The 18,288-nt window shown below is 44.6% G+C and overlaps 2 protein-coding genes across 2 annotated transcripts in view; one reads left to right on the forward strand and one right to left on the reverse strand.

Moving 5' to 3' along the window:
- Nucleotides 1-336: 336 nt before the first annotated feature.
- On the forward strand, nt 337-9,244 carry T265_05170 (hypothetical protein; the record flags this gene model as incomplete). The annotated part of the gene is made up of 6 exons (XM_009170102.1): nt 337-819; nt 2,307-2,412; nt 3,039-3,154; nt 3,756-3,865; nt 4,263-4,348; nt 8,657-9,244. 6 exons carry the CDS (start codon nt 788-790, stop codon nt 8,786-8,788), a joined length of 582 nt encoding a protein of 193 aa, XP_009168366.1.
- A 738-nt stretch (nt 9,245-9,982) lies between these two features.
- The window catches only part of T265_05171 (hypothetical protein), a gene marked incomplete at both ends in the record, with an annotated part of 22,148 nt that continues 13,842 nt past the window's right edge, over nt 9,983-18,288 (reverse strand). The window contains 5 exons of the mRNA XM_009170103.1: nt 9,983-10,335; nt 10,429-10,704; nt 12,071-12,155; nt 14,648-15,000; nt 16,404-16,587. Coding sequence (XP_009168367.1) covers nt 10,009-10,335; nt 10,429-10,704; nt 12,071-12,155; nt 14,648-15,000; nt 16,404-16,587 — 1,225 coding nt within the window. The remainder of the gene's footprint in view (nt 10,336-10,428; nt 10,705-12,070; nt 12,156-14,647; nt 15,001-16,403; nt 16,588-18,288) is intronic.

Below are 18,288 nucleotides of genomic sequence, written 5' to 3' on the forward strand. Positions count from 1 at the left end.
TCGTCACCCCACGGTGAGATTCATTCTGTGACGGATTCATTAGAGTGAATTCTCGACAGACGTTGAGGCGGTGAATGAAAGTCATTCGATGTTGGATCAAGAGTTTTCCACTTGGCTTTCTTGAAGCTTTTATTAGACTTTCTGCAGTTTTCACTGCCACGTCTGCAAATCCCTTCATATCCTTCCTTTTGTGTTTAGTCGTATTAACACTTGTTTGACGCTGTAACTTCATGGGGCGTCAGTGGCACATCAGCGAAGAATTTGTGTCGAACACTGATGTTATGCTGTCGATGATGAACATTAGTGTCACTGCGGCTTGCTTCTCTATCTTTTTCAGGCAAACGGACATTCGCGGGACTTCAGAGAATAAAACAACTGAAGAAATCTGCGAAGACAACTCTCTGATATTAGTCCACTTTCCCCTAACCCCTAGTGGTACACTACTTCAGAATGGGTGTTTCGAAATCGGAGGACGACTACGATGTGTTACGTGAAGTTGTAGACGTATTAATAGAAGTATGGAACCCTTGTTCTCATTTCGCCTAAGGTGTTTTCAAATGCTAGGTACATGCGTTTCCTGTCGGATTCCGAAAAGCGGCTCCTTCTTGATGGTCTTGATTGCGCATCTCCCCCTGTTTTCAAGAGAGAAATCAGGGGGTACCCCCAGAGCCCTCTTGTCTACCACGTGGCCAGCTTTCTGACCATGTTAATGTTAACAGGGTATTTATGTTCCTGTTGAGCTGTTTATTTTAGACGCTGTCCCACGGAACAGACTCCGCGTTACGAGATGTTCGAAGAGGGTAGTTACCACAATCAAAGGTACGTTCCAGTTTATAGCTAGTGAATACATGCGTTTCCGCACTACATATTAGTCCACCTTATTCCTTCGGATCCTAAACAGCACCAAGATCTCACATGTAATACCACATTAATCTCAATGCAGACCCTCTGTGGCTGTCTAACTATGTGTTATGCGCAGGCGTCCAGTGGTTTGATCGCTGTTGACTGGCCAATGCGATTCGGATGCGAGTTATCCTCTTCTATTCAGAGTGGCGCGAGCGGACAGACGGCAAACTTTTGACCCGGCAGGTCGGTATGAGAGATTACGGTGACATGTGACTCGCCTTCGTGGATTGGATCCGCGTGATCCACACCATGACTGTTTGGAGACGCTACACAATATGGTTGTTGATCGATCTCAGTGGCGTCCTTTCTGTCATTCTATCCGGAGCGTCTGGAGGTGCATGTCCCTTGGAATAATTGTGGTAGCCTATTGCCAAGTCCCTTCCACATCCAATTTCATTCTTTTCTCCACAATAAGGCCCTTATGGTTGCACGGTAGCGGAGCATCAGTGTTGGTGCTTATGTTGTGTCAGTGTTGGTGATGATGAGAATGAAAATAACGAAAATGTTCAGATAGTTTCGACAACGTGTACAGTTTTCGCGGCGATATGGCGATACATCAGAACGTGGGTTCACCGATAGAATTGACGCAGTGCTCTCTCTTAAAACGTTTCACCTATCGCGGAGTTTGCTTTAGCTCTGACTGGCTTTAGCAGTACTCAAATCCCGGTGATCGGACTCGTGTCTATCAGTATGCCGCACATGAGGCGGCTTCTGACACTGCAAGTCACGACCGCCAGCGGACGCCGTTGACTTGTCTCAGTGAGTACTTGGAAGTGTTGGTACCACGGAAATTTCCAATGAGCTGACAAAAACCGCTTTTCTCCCCACTGTAAAGTTTTCAGCTAAGTTGGAACGGTTGAATGGAAGCAAAATATCTGTGGTCGACACGGGTCTTATTGTGAGCATCGATGGTAGTTCACTTGGTCTACCGAAGTTCTGTGCTAGGGTGTGATACATTTGGTGCATGTTCTTTTATAGCCTCAGGCCAGAACTAAGGGGTAGGTGGAATCATGAAGAGAAGACCTCCAGTTAATACATTCGGTCTTGATGACATCACATGCATTAGGACTTCTTTGGATGGAGTTGGGTCGATTAAGTTACCATTTCATTGAACTTGGTTTTGACAAGCATTATTCCGCACAATACGTTGGAGTTTAAATGTTGTAACACCATTCTGCTGTACATTATGAACACATCCTTCTCACTCCACTTTCCTTCATCGTCCATCATTACAGAATTAGAGCGGGCGAAACTTATTTTGGTACTTGATTTTCAGAAGCTGCTGCCCTCTCTTGATTGTCATCTTAACCGATAGGGAAGTTCATGTGAGCTTAACCATCAACAAATGTATATTTCATCGACCTCATCAAAGCCAACTTCTTGCTTGTTCTTTTTTTCAGAATTATTGCAATCGAATTCGTGCGGCAAGAGTTAGTTGGCGCGGCTGGATTTTGGGAGCAGTGGACTGTTCCCCAGAAGGCTTACAAATTGAATCACATTCTCAGTGTACGTCAGTTATGCGGCTTCACGCATAATGGTTGGTTGTGAGTACATTTTTTAGTTTTTATTTAGATGCTGCTCTCCACGAGTGACCCAAACGAATCGTGGATTGTGGGATAGTCTACTTTTGTGAGCGGTATGAAGAGACTGTTTTCCCTTTGACGCCAACCCTCTTCTGGTATATTTGGCTAAGACTAGTTTTGGTATTTGTGTTATCATATCTTTCAACTTTAAACAAGGACTGTCTTAGAGCCATTGCAGCCACTGCATTTTACGTGAATCACTAAGGTGATCCAAGAACTAAGAATCATGCTTGGGTAGTGCACGACGACATTATAACAAATGGGTGTGCTCTGCTGGAATTTACCGTTCCCTCGCTACGGATAGGTTGGCTGATGTGCCGCCCCGTCAGAATTCACTCGAACGACGATTCCAAACGAAGCACTTATAGGGTTTCAGGGGTGTAGAAGTTGCATCCTCACGAAATTCTCACAATGACCTGGGCTCCCGAAAGACGAATGTCTAGCGATTTGGGGTGAGATGCATTTGAAATCAGTCATTGTGGTAAGAATTTTACTTCTCGCGCCAAACCCATGCAGTGACATGCTTTTTACTGCCTTTGTTTGCTGTAGCGCCTGAGAAGACGAGGATTCTTAGATCTGCTTCAGCTTCGCAATACGACGGGGTCGGTCGACCGCGTTCCTGTCCCTCGGCATCGATTAATTGAAGCCTGCCAAGAGTTGAATAAGTACGTGCCAACAGCTTTTTATACCAAAATTCGCAATATGTAAAACGTGGAGCGGTTGGTACTGATCTGAGGTGACTGCTCTACTTTAGCTGAAATGCTATTGACCTAAATATTTATCACTTTGTGATTTGCTGGCTCACAATTTTGTCGTTTTGGCACGGCCTGCAGAATACTGAAATCCGACTTAGCGGAATCAACCTTTACAATGACTCAAAAGTTACCGCGGTAGTGCGACTCTGCAACTACGTTCGTCCAAAACGCCAGCTGTCTACATTATTTTCCTAACTTCTCTTTGGTTATCTTCAGGTGGGCAGTCGTTTAAAGATCGCATCGATGGTTCCGCTATGTATCATCGACTAGGTGAGAATCACATTCCTACTTCCAAAGAACATCAATCGTTCCGTCCATGGATATGATTGTTAGCAGAATATCCTAAATAAAGACTTGGAAAACCTAGTGTACACATGTTTTTTCAGCATAATGTTTTCTTTTGAAACGGCGGCAGCCTTGTCTCAAGCTCCCCTAACCGCCTAACCAACACGGCAGAAACTGAAGCATATTCACCGACCTTTTGCTGACCAATCTGCGGCTCGGTTTTCAGACAACTGTTTTCCTGTTTCAGTCCGCCGTCCAAACTCACTGTTTGCGGTCGCGCCCTGGACAAACACACCATTCGTGATTCCTCTGGTTGGTGGGGTCAGGTTTCTGGAAGTGAGTAACTGTTAGCTTGTCTTTCGTAAGTGCCTTCCCTCGGCGTCTGTAATAACGTTCAATGCGAACTTGATAAACAGGAATCGATCAATTTGATGAATACGACGCCTTGGTGTCAGTGTATTTTTACTGGGCAGACATAATACACTAGTGAAATGCTGTTTGGATAGAGAGGGAAAATCGTTGAAGGGTTGCACGTGTTAAATAGGTGTACAGGAAAGATAGGTTCCTTAGAAAACTTATCAGACAGCCCATTCCATCTAGCAAAGCCACTCTGAGGAGTTTGATGCCACTCTGAAACCCTTTTATGTTAACGCGTTCTGGTCGGTAATAGTGAGTTGAAATCTTATGCAACGCATGAAAAATCTCACCACCTTGGTATCTTCTTCCTTTCCAGCTGAAGAAAAGAAGAACGAAGACGGACTGAATAAAGTGAATCAGATTTTGGACGATGCGATGTGGATCAATATTCATGAGCTACCAGTGAGTTCCATGCGATATTCTCACCGATTCATTGCCTTTTCCTTATTTCGATGGATAGAGCCAGTGGCTGGTCATTTTGATTTACCTATCCATAACAGTTAACTAATGGTATTCCTATAGATTTTGGCGGTCTGAAGTTAAATGATCTACTGGTCCCTTGCTCCATATTTCGGTATGGTGTCTTATAGATGTTGTTCCACCCGTATGAACCGAATATGCAATGTAGAGGTCTCCAGTGCATGAGATTATTGCGGTTCCGTATTCGAGATAGAGCTAGGATTGGGATGCAATCTATTGTCCAGAACTTTTCGCTCTTTTCAAACTGGCAGTTCCTAATTTAGGGCTAGTTAACTGTGAGTACACTTTGGAGCTCGAAGCAGAATATTTCAGGGTTGAAAAAAACCGTCGTACGTGCTCATTCGTTGAGTGTATCTTGCAGTTTGCTAGCTTTGTCATGGAGAGATTACTTGTAGCCAAGTAACAGTGTGCTGGAAATTCCTAATTTGTTTTTATTCCCCGACCTTTATTTGACGGGTTTTGATTTTCGCTTTTATAAAATCCAAATACAAGAAGCGGAAACGAAGTGCAGTGTAACACGCACCGTACGTGTTCTGACTATCCCTACCAGTGAATATGAGTGCGTTTCGAGCGTTTTATTTGCGTAAGTGAGTTATCCTCATGTGATATACTCAAGGTCGTNAGTAAGTAAATGGAGACGGGAGACCTGGCTTTCGGAATCCCAAGAACAACCTTTCTAATCCAATGATCGGGGGAGAGGTGACTTAGCGATTAGAGCGCGAATTTACTGACCGCAAGGTCCGTGGTTCGAACCCGACCTCTGCCTCTCGACTTCCCTTGTCTAGGCTTGTGCAACCTGACAGTATCCTAGCCCTCTTGCTTCCTTTGGGTGACATGGCAGCTAGACACCAAAAGGGTGTCACGACTCAACGACTATTTAATTATCCACAGTGACCTTAGATATACTCCCTCAACACATTGTATAAAAGTAGGATCAGTCCATGCCGAATACAATAGATGTGGTACTTTCGTCTTTTCGTTGTTGGCTGTTATCTACTCTGCACAGTGTAGTCCCAACTCAGTAGGTGCGTAGTACAGGACAACAACGCGAAACTGCTCCAAACAGTGGCCGGAAATGAGTCGTACTGTGGCCATGTATTGGGCGTGTAGTCGGTCCTACCGTTGACGTCGCTCGGTTTGTCAGATCGATCGGATTTGGTCCCCTTGTTGCAGTCGGCAAGAATGTGGAGATTGAATATGTCTTTATATATATCTTTAAAATCCTCCAGTAAAGGAAAAAGCAGCAATCAAGCGAACGGACTGATCTGAGAGGGATTACTGAAGCAGAGGGTTGGTACTGCAGACGTTAAATTGGTGTGAAATGACTCGTGTTCCGAACTATTTTCATCTTATTTAAAGTGTTTATTGAACGTCCCTTTTTCCCTGTTTCGAGCATCCTTCACGAATCCGCATTTCTTGCGTTTCCAGTGCTCTATCATGCAACGGACCTCATTTCGTGTTAGCATCGCCGAAATTGACTATATTTGACTATAAATGAGTGCGATGCCGTAGACAGTAGCAGCAAGATCGATTCATCTCTTACCCTCATAAGAGATTTTTGTTGACATGAGGGTTCCATTGGAAAGTAACAATATTAGTTACCATTTCAACAAAATAAATACATCGTTCATCAACTTACCAAAGGAAAGTCGAAAATAACATGAGAGACGCAGTGAAATTAAAAGATGAGGGTTTGTCAGACGCTATGAAGAGATTTCTTAAACTATATGTGCAGCTATCATTTCTATCCATATACTGGGACAATATAAAAACGCCCGATTTCGTTATCGAGCCGAGGATTTCCTCTGAAAGTCAAATTATTTGTTGTAAGGAGGGGCAAAATCGCCTCATTCTGTCAAGTTATTATCAGTGACAGTGTTTTGTATGCGCTTCCATTGAATGTTGTTGAGGAAATAATCGGTTTCCATACTTAACGGGATCATTAACTAAGTCGTCAGACAAAAGGGTGTCACGACTCAACGACTATTTAATTATCCACAGTGACCTTAGATATACTCCCTCAACACATTGTATAAAAGTAGGATCAGTCCATGCCGAATACAATAGATGTGGTACTTTCGTCTTTTCGTTGTTGGCTGTTATCTACTCTGCACAGTGTAGTCCCAACTCAGTAGGTGCGTAGTACAGGACAACAACGCGAAACTGCTCCAAACAGTGGCCGGAAATGAGTCGTACTGTGGCCATGTATTGGGCGTGTAGTCGGTCCTACCGTTGACGTCGCTCGGTTTGTCAGATCGATCGGATTTGGTCCCCTTGTTGCAGTCGGCAAGAATGTGGAGATTGAATATGTCTTTATATATATCTTTAAAATCCTCCAGTAAAGGAAAAAGCAGCAATCAAGCGAACGGACTGATCTGAGAGGGATTACTGAAGCAGAGGGTTGGTACTGCAGACGTTAAATTGGTGTGAAATGACTCGTGTTCCGAACTATTTTCATCTTATTTAAAGTGTTTATTGAACGTCCCTTTTTCCCTGTTTCGAGCATCCTTCACGAATCCGCATTTCTTGCGTTTCCAGTGCTCTATCATGCAACGGACCTCATTTCGTGTTAGCATCGCCGAAATTGACTATATTTGACTATAAATGAGTGCGATGCCGTAGACAGTAGCAGCAAGATCGATTCATCTCTTACCCTCATAAGAGATTTTTGTTGACATGAGGGTTCCATTGGAAAGTAACAATATTAGTTACCATTTCAACAAAATAAATACATCGTTCATCAACTTACCAAAGGAAAGTCGAAAATAACATGAGAGACGCAGTGAAATTAAAAGATGAGGGTTTGTCAGACGCTATGAAGAGATTTCTTAAACTATATGTGCAGCTATCATTTCTATCCATATACTGGGACAATATAAAAACGCCCGATTTCGTTATCGAGCCGAGGATTTCCTCTGAAAGTCAAATTATTTGTTGTAAGGAGGGGCAAAATCGCCTCATTCTGTCAAGTTATTATCAGTGACAGTGTTTTGTATGCGCTTCCATTGAATGTTGTTGAGGAAATAATCGGTTTCCATACTTAACGGGATCATTAACTAAGTCGTCAGATCAGACTTCACATTAGTGGAGCCATTGTAGTAAAACAAAGGTTAGATCGTCCGCTGTGGGAACTGACATTCGTGGATCCGTAAACCTGTCATGCTGATGAACTATTCCTAACATTTCTCGATATTCGTATATACCATCACCACTAGTTTCGTAGACACCCGTATTAAATGATGGTGTTCGATGTGTTTTTGTGGCTTGAGACCATATGGTGACAAGGAGAGCAAGACGTGTCTTTTGGCAGCTCACCGTAACTAGGATTTGTGAATCTAATCGAAAAACTCAACAAGGTGAGACCAGATTTTGTTGGTCGTTGAAAAGAATGTTCTTAACTCAGGTGGCATGTTTGACCGTCTCTCTGTTCGCTGAGCTGGGCAGTTAAAACATTTAGTCACCATCGAAGATCATACTGTCAGTACAGCTAATCTGATACTCACTGGTGTTCAATTGTTAACGAAACGTTTGTACCCAATTACACAGCTCAGCGAATAGGTCGATGGCCACTACATTAGAATGTATTTGCCAACTTCTCATCATCCGTAGTGCCAATTTCGAGGTGAACAAAACTCACGAACGACCTGCTGGCAGTTCCACCCTGTTTTTGACTTACCATAAGTCGGAGATCCACTACGGCCTGTAGTTAACATGTTCTCAGTCTGAAAATCAGTGGTTTGTTCAAAAAGTCTAAAATATGGTTGATAGCACTGCATAGACTACCCGTTTCTGACTACCTCCACATAAGGTGAAATCGATGGGTTTTGTTCATAGTTGTGGTATAAGGAGGAAACGTTTCAAAATCTTGGGTACTGGTCGGCATTAGGTAGTCTGAGCGGCACATCTGTTTGGTATACATGGTGAACTAGAAATTCACTCCCGTGAACACCTCAGTTTGATAGCTAATTAGATCCAATCAACGCAGACAGTCTCCTAATACTTCTGAAACCCGTTTTCCTGTTTTGTCTGTTCGGGTTTCCCACGCAATTTTCTGCAGGTTGGCGACCTTTGCGAGCCTTCTTGTTCTCTATCGGTTTGCTTGGCAGCCGTTTTGGGATGAAAGCTCTGTCTTAGGCTGAGGACCACTTCTCGTCTTCTATTGGATCGTCTTGGTTCGTTAACTTTATATGAAGCCAGTATTTCAATCAATTCTTTTCCATTACCCCTCAGGGCAGCATCCCGACGTTGGAGGTTCGAACGGCACAGGGACACGGGGTTCGTTTTGACTACGAACCTCTGAGATTCCGGGGTTTCGTCGAGCCGCACCAAACAGAGGGTTGGCTTAACCGTTACCGACATTAATCGTTTTTGTAAACAGTACATTCTCTTGTCTTGCGCTTGAATTAACTCCAGAAACTTTCATCACCCCTCTATTACCCTGTGATAACCCGTGCATTCGTCTTTATGTTGCGCTTGTTACATAACCTTACATTTTCATCAGTTTGTTTTTCTTCCTAGTAGACGATTTTTTTCACTGCTTTGTTATTTGTCGTTCATAGGAAAACCTTTGGCTGGCTTTCCGTCATTGACTCGGTGGTAATCCAAATACAAGTGCTTGCACTTGCTACATGATGATAATAATAAAAACCTCAGAATTGCTGCTAAATTCGCATACGTAATGCTTGAGTTCAGCTTAAATTCTCTTATCCGTCTTGCTGTGATATGCTTTCTATGTAACCGTCGAGAATTTGTGGTTGCTGCCAGCCTATTGAGTTGTAGCAACCGTGGAATCAGTGGTGCGAATACAGTCTAAAAAACTGCCTATTGTGACTTGTGCCATTACTTCCCCCGGTATCTAAATCAACCCCTCACAGTAAGATCCTTAATAAAAAAATATAGATAGTGCTATTCACTAAATAAAGGGAAGCTTGAGAGCGAGATGTAACAAAAATGCTTGGTAAGTAATCGGTGCTTTTCTTGAGATGTGAATCCGAGATGTGCATAGGGTGCTTTACAGCTCCACAATATTGAAATGTGTTAGTTTTCATCACTCAGGGTGTGTACACTCTGCGGACCAGATGGCCCATTCACCGTCTGAGGTGTTTTTATCAGCGGAAACTCCTGTTGTTCCCGACTCTAAACACACACGCACACTTTGTTGGCATTGGAGTGTCATGAAACTCTCGTAGACTCGTACCACCGATAGCATGCTTCACCTGAGCGTTTAGCCAGAGAACTGCTTCGAATTTACCGGGGTTCAACAGATCTGTATGTGCGTGGACTCAAAAAGAATGAAGAACCGGGTTCTTCATTATACCCTACTCATGTGGGTGGGCCAGTCCGTTGCTCATAAAAAATGAATGGTGTGCGGCTGTTCACCGCAACGGGTATCGAGTAAAACCACTAAGTTTCCGTGACCAAGTCCCGCGGTATTGGAGTTTCCTCATGCGATGACTGAACCTCACATTCATGCATTTTATATTTCTAGGTTGTCTTTTCATTTAGTTTTACAGGTAACGCACCGTGAATGTGGATAGAAATAATGATGAAATGAGAGTGTTGTGTATTATGTATAAGCAGATTCACAGAAGCACTGAAATACGCACGGGCCTCAACCGAACAGTACGCGTGTTCTTCATGAGGATTCGCGTTAATCCATGAAGGTTTGTCGAATGGATGGTTCGAACTACTGCGGCCAAGCTGATGAATGCCAAGCCGGTTGCCCGTCCCAAACTATGGTTGAAGCCTCCTGTTACAACATAGCCAAGAACAGAGCGGGTAACCTTAGGAGATTCTTGTTTCTCCGCGTGATCTGCCTTTGACACGTCCAGGAAGTCTTGTTCGTCAATGGGACAGTAGAGTGTTGCACATGGTTTTGGAATTCCTCGTCCAATAGCATCAACTTGAACCTGTCGCGAACGTAGAAGGGTGTATGGAGCTATACAAATGGCAAACTTAGCAAGTTATAATGAACAATCAGACCGTTGTTTATGATAACTCACCGGGACCAACGCATAGGGAAGATTGGGGTGATGGCTGACCAGCTGATCCAGTGTTAGTCGCGCCCGGGGGTCTCCGGAGATCATCCGTTGTACAACCAAACGCAGAAAACAGGGATCACGGAGAACAAAGCAGGTACATTTGGTGTCTACATGACTAGAGGACAGGTTGTCTCTTATTAGTTCGTTCCAGGGTGTATGAAACGGATTCGGCGTCCCCAGCCGTCTGTAGTCTGGGCGAAGGTTTGGAGGACGGCGGCTGAAACGGAGAAAGGTCGACTACTTCACTGATCTACGTATACACTGGACAAAAGTGAAAGCCGATGGAAACACACCCTACAGGACCTACTTGCCGCTTACACACAACAAGCGATATCCAACCGAATAAAGTTCTATGGTGGTTGGAGAAAATACGAGAATTCTCACAAGGGAATTTCCGTACAAGATATACAGGGCGGAAGAATACTTCCGTAGATCAAATGTTCTCCAAGCCTGCTGATAATGTGGCCAAATTCTGGATGTATGTCTCAGCGAAGGGGACTCGAGAATGTTTGAGAATCCCACAAGATCTTCCGGGACATATAATTCATATGATACCGGATGTAGTGCAATATACCTGTGATGACAGTCGCTGTGTATCTACCTTACAAATAGCATCTTATTGCAAGTAAGATTTGGCATTGGAGGGCTTTGAAACGAACAGTCTGTGCACCTTAAGACGATTGATTTCCCTCAAATTACAACCATCCAAAATACTTGGACCCACTTTCAAATCATATACTCATCTGCGTACCAAGTTAACTCTAATGAGTGACTCACCTTGAGCCCAACTGAAACTCTCGTTTGTGATGTTATTCTTCAACTACATGTGCTGCAACAGGCCATCTCATGTTTCGACATTCGAGATATCACGATAAATTGTATAAACGCAATACACTGCACAAAGTTGTGGTCGGAGAGTTTTCCGCAACCTAATGAGTAGTGGGTTTACTCCGACATACGAACCGAAAACCAAAGTGAATATACCGACCTATCCACGTTTGCTTTCTGTGGACTTTGCGCCCCATGGTCCCGTCAGTCTTCCTTTTAACATTGACATCGAGGAAACTGTCCGTTCTGCTCTGATTCGATAGTAACCTTGATATTAGTATGGACTGAACTGAAACTGTTTAGCACGTCTGTTGTGCTGATAGTTTGGTCGGCAAGGACGTTTCAGAGCCTCGAAATGCTCCCCTGTTAAAAGTCGTTTGGGTCTGGGTTTGTAGCCGTGGTACTTGTAACACGAATTGACCAGTGTCGATTTCAGTTGTTCTACACTCAGTTCAGAGGAAGGTAACAGCACGGATAGATTCTCAGATTGGACTTCAAGCTCGAGCTGGCAGTTTCTACGACTGGGACAACAAAATTTTGGATCTGGTGACAAAGCCTCCAAAAGGGTGGTCTCCAGCATTAACGAAAAAAACTATGCACGTACCTTTCTGGATTTGTTAGAAACTTGGTGTCACTGGATTAAGCTGGTTGACGAGGATTTTTCTGTCATCCGTCCGTTTGGCAATAATGAGTCGAACGTCAACGTTTGCCCCTGCATATTGGGCTTGTTTACGTTCTGGTTCCCGAATATTCCCTCGTATCGTGTCAAACTCACTGCGTGCATGGCATGGCGGTGCAGTGGCAGTTGGATTGATTCGGCTTCTGGGTAGTATTCGTGAATAAAACGTAGGAATATGATTCTGTTGCATACACTGATTGAGGAATCGTAGCTCTGTTCTGCCTTCCGCGATGTACCTCAGATATTGGGTCTTGCTTGGTTCGATCGCTTGGGGTTAGCCGACACTTCAGTGTCATTTGCAATACAGTTCAGTCTCCCACGGCGCTTCGAGATCATGCATCCGGCATTATCAAGCGATTTCCAGTTGCTTTCCAGTCCGGTCTCGGTCAGTGCACTGCGACACAAGCAGTCATCTACCCCCTGCCGAGTGTTACGCCAGTCTTCCGTCAAAAGAAATCAGTCCCGTACGCTTCCTCCCACTGGTAGATATCGAACTTCAACGGCCGCAACAACAAGGCGTTCTATCCCCTGTATCCTACTCCGCCTGGGCGGCACCGATTGTCGTGGTGAAGAAACCCAACGGCGAAATCCGATTTGCGCCGATTTCTCAACCGGCCTAAACACAGCTCTCCAGCAGCACCACTATCCACTGCCAATGCCCAACGATCCACTCACTGTTCTGAACGGTGGAAAGTTGTCCGCGAAAATCTAACTCGCTGAAGGGTACCTTTAAGTTGAAGTCGCACCAGAATCACGCCCACTGTTGACAATCAACACACACCTCGGGCTGTATCAATACACCCGTCTTCCGTTTAGCGTCAAAACCGTACCAAAAATTTTCCAGCAGTTGATAAGCACCATCCTTTCTGGCATTCCAGGTGTGGTCGCATACCTGGACGACGCACTGATCGTTGCTATTTCACCAGGAAAGCTTCTTGATCGGATCAATGCCGTCTTTCTGCGCATTCAGGACAATCGCCTCCATTCCGAGAAGTGGCATTTTTTGACAATAGTGAACTATTTTCGTCTCGTTTTCGACGCCTCTGCTCGTCATCCTGACCTGGAGAACGTTCGAAATACACAGAAGGTGACAGCTCCTGAGGATGTCCCATCATTACGTTCCTTTTTTGCGTTAATCAGCTTTTATTCGGCATTCTTGCCTTCGCTACACGACATTCGACCCCCACTAAATCAATTGCTTGGAAGGACGTCCCCTATTGTTGGTCAGAAGAGTGTGAGATTCTTTTTTGTGTACCGAACAACCCCGAGCAATGCTTTGGTGAGCCACCAGTCACCTGCTCATTGGCCGTAAGCTGAGAACTGTTCATTCTTCCATGTTGCCAACACAGTCTACTGAGTCAAGGTCCATAACCGTGACAACTGGAGCACCATTCAAGGCGAGAGCGCCCGTACTCGTCCGTGATTATCACCCGTGACACGCATAGACTACAGGTTGCATCCTGCGCAAAGGCGGTAGCGTGATGTAAGATGTATCGGTTGGTCAAGACATCTGCACCAGACATCAAAACAGCACGCCCGAAACTCCAGTATGTTCGGGTACCGTGCCGTTGAACATATTGCTCGATATCTTTGAGCTGAAAGCTGACGCGGTATCGAAAGAAGAGAGTGTAACCAGCAGCTCAGTGCTTGATCGAGCACTTCTTCTCAGGCGTTAGATAGACTGATGACGCCACCAGCAGGAACGTATCCGGGTCGACTCACGTCGAGCTCGTTAGTTTTCACAACTCTGTATCTTTGTATGCTAACGAACTTTTGGTATTTTTTCAGCCAAACTAAGGATACATATATTCAGTGTCACTTTTTCTGAAAATCGCCTGTTGTTCGGAGCATTACAGTTGTGTCTAAGGTTTCGTCTTCTTAGCGAATATACACTCATTTGCAAACCAATTTGGTTCTTTCGAGAGACACACCTGGAACCCAGCTGAATCTCTCGTTTATGATGTTTCGTCTTCTTACTAGTCCGCTGTATTATGAGCCGGGATCAGGCAACATAGCTGGGGATAGAATACCGTGTCAGTCCGCTCATACTGTCGTTTGCTCACTGCATTATAAATACATAACAGTTGGCCGTATTCGGAGTTCACAGGACGCATGGGTGGCCTAAACTTCTCGGTACAAATCGCCCTCGTTTGATTTTGAACTGCGTTAAGCTTGAAAATCAAATGGAGCCGATGGATACAATTGAGGCGTATATCTTGTTGGAGGTCAGTTAAGCTTTTATCTTACCTAACAGCCCCTTAGGTGCGACATCTACTCGGAGGGAGCACACCAAGTGGTAATTCTCAATTGCGCTTAGAATTATAGACCTAACCACCACCGTTTCGCTTACCGAAGATGCAAACACTACAGCAAAAGAAGCGATCTGAATACGGAACTTTCAGTATGTTGCGTTTTATATCAGCTCTAGTATGCAGGAGGCAAACCCACTATTCCCATACAGGAAGAGTAAAGAATAGTTATAGCGGATTCTTTGTGTTTCGATTCCAAGTTAAAAAATAGGAGCGTTGTGGAGTTTGATCCGGTTCCTGGTTGTATGGAAGCAGTGTCGAGTTCGTCGATGGGTGCGACAACAATAGTAGGTCGACACAGCGTCCTTTGCCTAGCGAACCAAGAATAATGGCAGTCGGTACAACGTCAATATGGACTATATACCTGAAAACCTGTTGTCGCTCCTTGGACATCTCTTCATCGGACTTTCGACCGCCGGGCGTATCGGGCCATAGAAAGTAGGGATATGAGGCTAACCAGCCATTTCCCTGGGTCTGAACAGTAGACCAATACTGCCATTCCCTGAGACCACCGACTTCGGCTCCACGGTAGACGCAAGCAATGAGAAGATCCCGGACAGATAATGCTTCCCGAAGGTTCGGAACTTCAGCTGAATGGTCCATCGCCCGAGATCGGATCAAAATAACGTCCCATCCAACTGAATGTGGATTGTTGGTTAAAATTGACGGAGTTGCGTTTTGCACGAGGATCACGTTCACACCCTCTGAGTTGGATGACTAGAAAATAAAAATATTAGAGTGTAAGATAGGGCTGAAGAGGAATCGGTAGGGGAATAGACGGATCTTATGAAGACCACAGAACTATGGCTAACTGAGCGTGTTCAACAGAGCTGGGGAAAGCCGAGACATACTGATATCAGTCATCACTCGCAACGGGACAAGACACGACTCTGTAGCCGATCTGCTACGGTAGAATTCTGCCCCTGGATGTAAAGGAATCTCGGTCGTTCAATGTACAGCGCAACTGGACGACTTTCAGTCGCGTTGCACAATACATGGACAGTCATCACCGGAGTAGTGTGTATCGCCTAGCTATCGAACTAAACGGGAGTTGTGACCAACCAACTGCGAACAGTAAATCACACACCCCTGCAGATTCGGTGCAGATGGTAGAATATCTGGTCGTCCACGGTGAAACCCTAAGACATCGTTTGCTTCAGAAAAGACCACCGTCTCACCGTCGCTGACCTTGGTAATATTGTGTTATAGTCCTCGAATGTGTTTTCATCCTTCCGCTTCTGCCAGCAGAACACATCTACAGACCCCTATGATAAAAACAAAAGTATTGATTCCCTACCAAGTAACACTTTAGCACACGGAAAAGCGCTTCTGTATAATACTCACTGTACTGTCCACTTCACCGGAACCACACCTTTGATCGGCCTCATCAGCAAGGACTCGAATTAATTTCCGTGTACTTCTCATACAGTAAAACATTACGAATACAACGTGTGGAAGTCCTGATAGCCCGGGTGCGTTAACTGGTTGTTTATCAGAGCAGTTTATGTGTTCGCCGAACTTAAAAAATGGCGTACAAGATTACCACCACCGCACGAACTGACACCGTCAGTGTTCGGTAAAGTACTTCCTTCAAGTCTACTTGCGCCTATAGAGTTTGTAAAGAGTATTTGGTAGCCCGTACCAGATTGGTTGTTCAAAACTTGGCCTGCGGGTAATTGGATTAGTTCAGTTGGATTTCATGTTGCGCCTGTGTGACTCACTTGCATTTGATTGCTTCACTGAGTATCTTAGTTCCACCGGTTATTCTCATTTTCCGATTGGTCTGCTTGCATTTCCTGCATTTCGCATTTTCGTTTCCACCTTTCGATTGGCAAATTAGGCAACTGTTTTCAGGAATTTCTCTTCGATTGCATCGGTGCATTCGCTGTTTTTTACTTTCTGAGATGAAGATATCGCTTAATGTTGATCCGTAACTATGGCCCTCACTAAGTTCCACCATTCAGTAGCCAAGTCTCTTACTGGATGTCTGCCAGTTGTCGGTTTGGAGTGTTGTAAAAAGTGAACTGCTTCTGGCAGTTCTGTATAGAACCGAATGCGTTGCAATATAGTAGCCTGTATTCGCCTACTGCAGGAAAGAGAAGAACGGAAGAATCACTTACTTCAGCTGTTCCTGTGTCAGTAAAAAAGTCCGAAAAGTTGCCGGGTTTGGTTGATCCAATGTAAGAAAATTCCGACCACGACAGTCGAGCTCCACTAGGAGTCCGATGTGTTGTCTCGGATGCCTGATCCTGCGAGCCTGCTGGTGCCAAGATCCAATCTCGGTCACGAGTTTTCAGTGCGGGACTGGAAGCCAGATTAATAAAAAGCTGAATTTATATAAATGAAATTGCTTTCCCAACTTGAAGACACCATATGGCACTTTGGCCTTCACTGAAGCGCCCTATCTTAGCGGTGGATGTTACACCCCACCGTGTCTGATGGGGAACGGTCTTGTGGTCTGTGTTTGGAGAATTGCGTGCAGGAAGTCTGTCTAACTGTGTGAACACACCGGGTCATTGCCGACGATCTCCTATGTGTCCGCGAAAACCTGAGTGAGCTCTGTTGTCAGTTGGCCCACTGAAAACGTTTGCGAAAGCCAAACTAACCCGTCTAAAAATGTGCCTCAGGACTTCGGTAAACATGACACTCAGCGGACCGATATATGCTACGTCCAACGTGAAATAAACACCAAAACGGCAGACAAGACTCGTCAGTGCTTGATTTCTCTCCGATTGTACGACGCCTCCCGACTGCAGGATATAGGAAGATGGAATAAACCATATTCAAGGGCGCATTTCAAGCTAGCTAGCCAGCAGGCACATTTTAAGCTCGACAGCATCGAAATTCTTGATAAACCGTAAAACTAGTTGGTTCCTAGAAGGTAAAATGTAGCCACAAAGCTCCAGAAACAACAATAAAGTGACTATTTTGTGTAAGTTCACAAGGCTCTGCTCAATGATACGTAGCTTATCAAAGCATCGTCAATGGGGCTTGCCGTAAAACTATCGCAACAAACATGCGATTTATTGAAAGACCACATAAATCTCGTTGCGTAACATTCAGAAAACACAATAAGTGATTTGCTCTCTTTGTACCTCAGTTTTGGAGTGAAACAACACAGACTTATGGAACAACCTGATAATAGTCTAGCCCACAAAATAGGTCGTGTCCTGCCTCAGATAATGTGCTGCTAGAAATTTTTCAGTGGCTCCTAGTATCTTGTTAATTTGACCTTTGTGTTTGGTAATGGGCGGAGGACTAGGACACTTCGAATGTTTCATTCATTGGGTTCACCAGAAAGCGTATTTTCAACTACCAGCCAGTACTTTGTACGCATTCACAGCCCTCCTAAAAGTACCCTTTTGCTTGCTTCAAAACCAATCATTGCTTGGCGTTCGCTAGCACTGGTATCAATGGGTCGAAGTTCCTCCACTGACTTACTGCATCCGGGACGGATTGCACGGAGGCTGAGCAGCATGGCCCATTGATGTTTTCACGGTTACCTATAGAATAACAGCAGGATTTGCCATCTTAATACGATTGTGTGTGATCATCCCTGACAGAAAAACTGCAGCACCAAGTGTTATACATCATTTGAGAACATTAAAGAATACACAACAACACTGGATTGCTCGTGACGGTGTCGGCTGGAAGTGGTCAATGTGCCATGTAAGCCACATATTTACGAGTTTTTTTAATTTATTTTCACAGTCAAAGTGAGGCTATGACCATATGAACCCAACAGAACAAGATGCGAGCAGACAAATGACATTAGGTTCGTTACTACAGGTCCCTGGAGCCATATTAGTTAGCCCCACTGGGCGCTGAACATGTGAACACGGCCGTGACATGTAAGTGTACACGATTCAGACTAAGTGATTGTGTGAATCTGCGGTGTCTATTCAAGTATCTTGCGAGTTAAATGCGCCTTTCGGAACTACTACAGAGTTAAGGGAAAGTCATGTTCGACGAAGCCAGGGTTAGTGTAACGATTGAAAATGGTCA

Source organism: Opisthorchis viverrini (assembly GCF_000715545.1).
Source record: "Opisthorchis viverrini unplaced genomic scaffold opera_v5_93, whole genome shotgun sequence".
Classification (NCBI taxonomy): Eukaryota; Metazoa; Platyhelminthes; class Trematoda; order Opisthorchiida; family Opisthorchiidae; genus Opisthorchis; species Opisthorchis viverrini.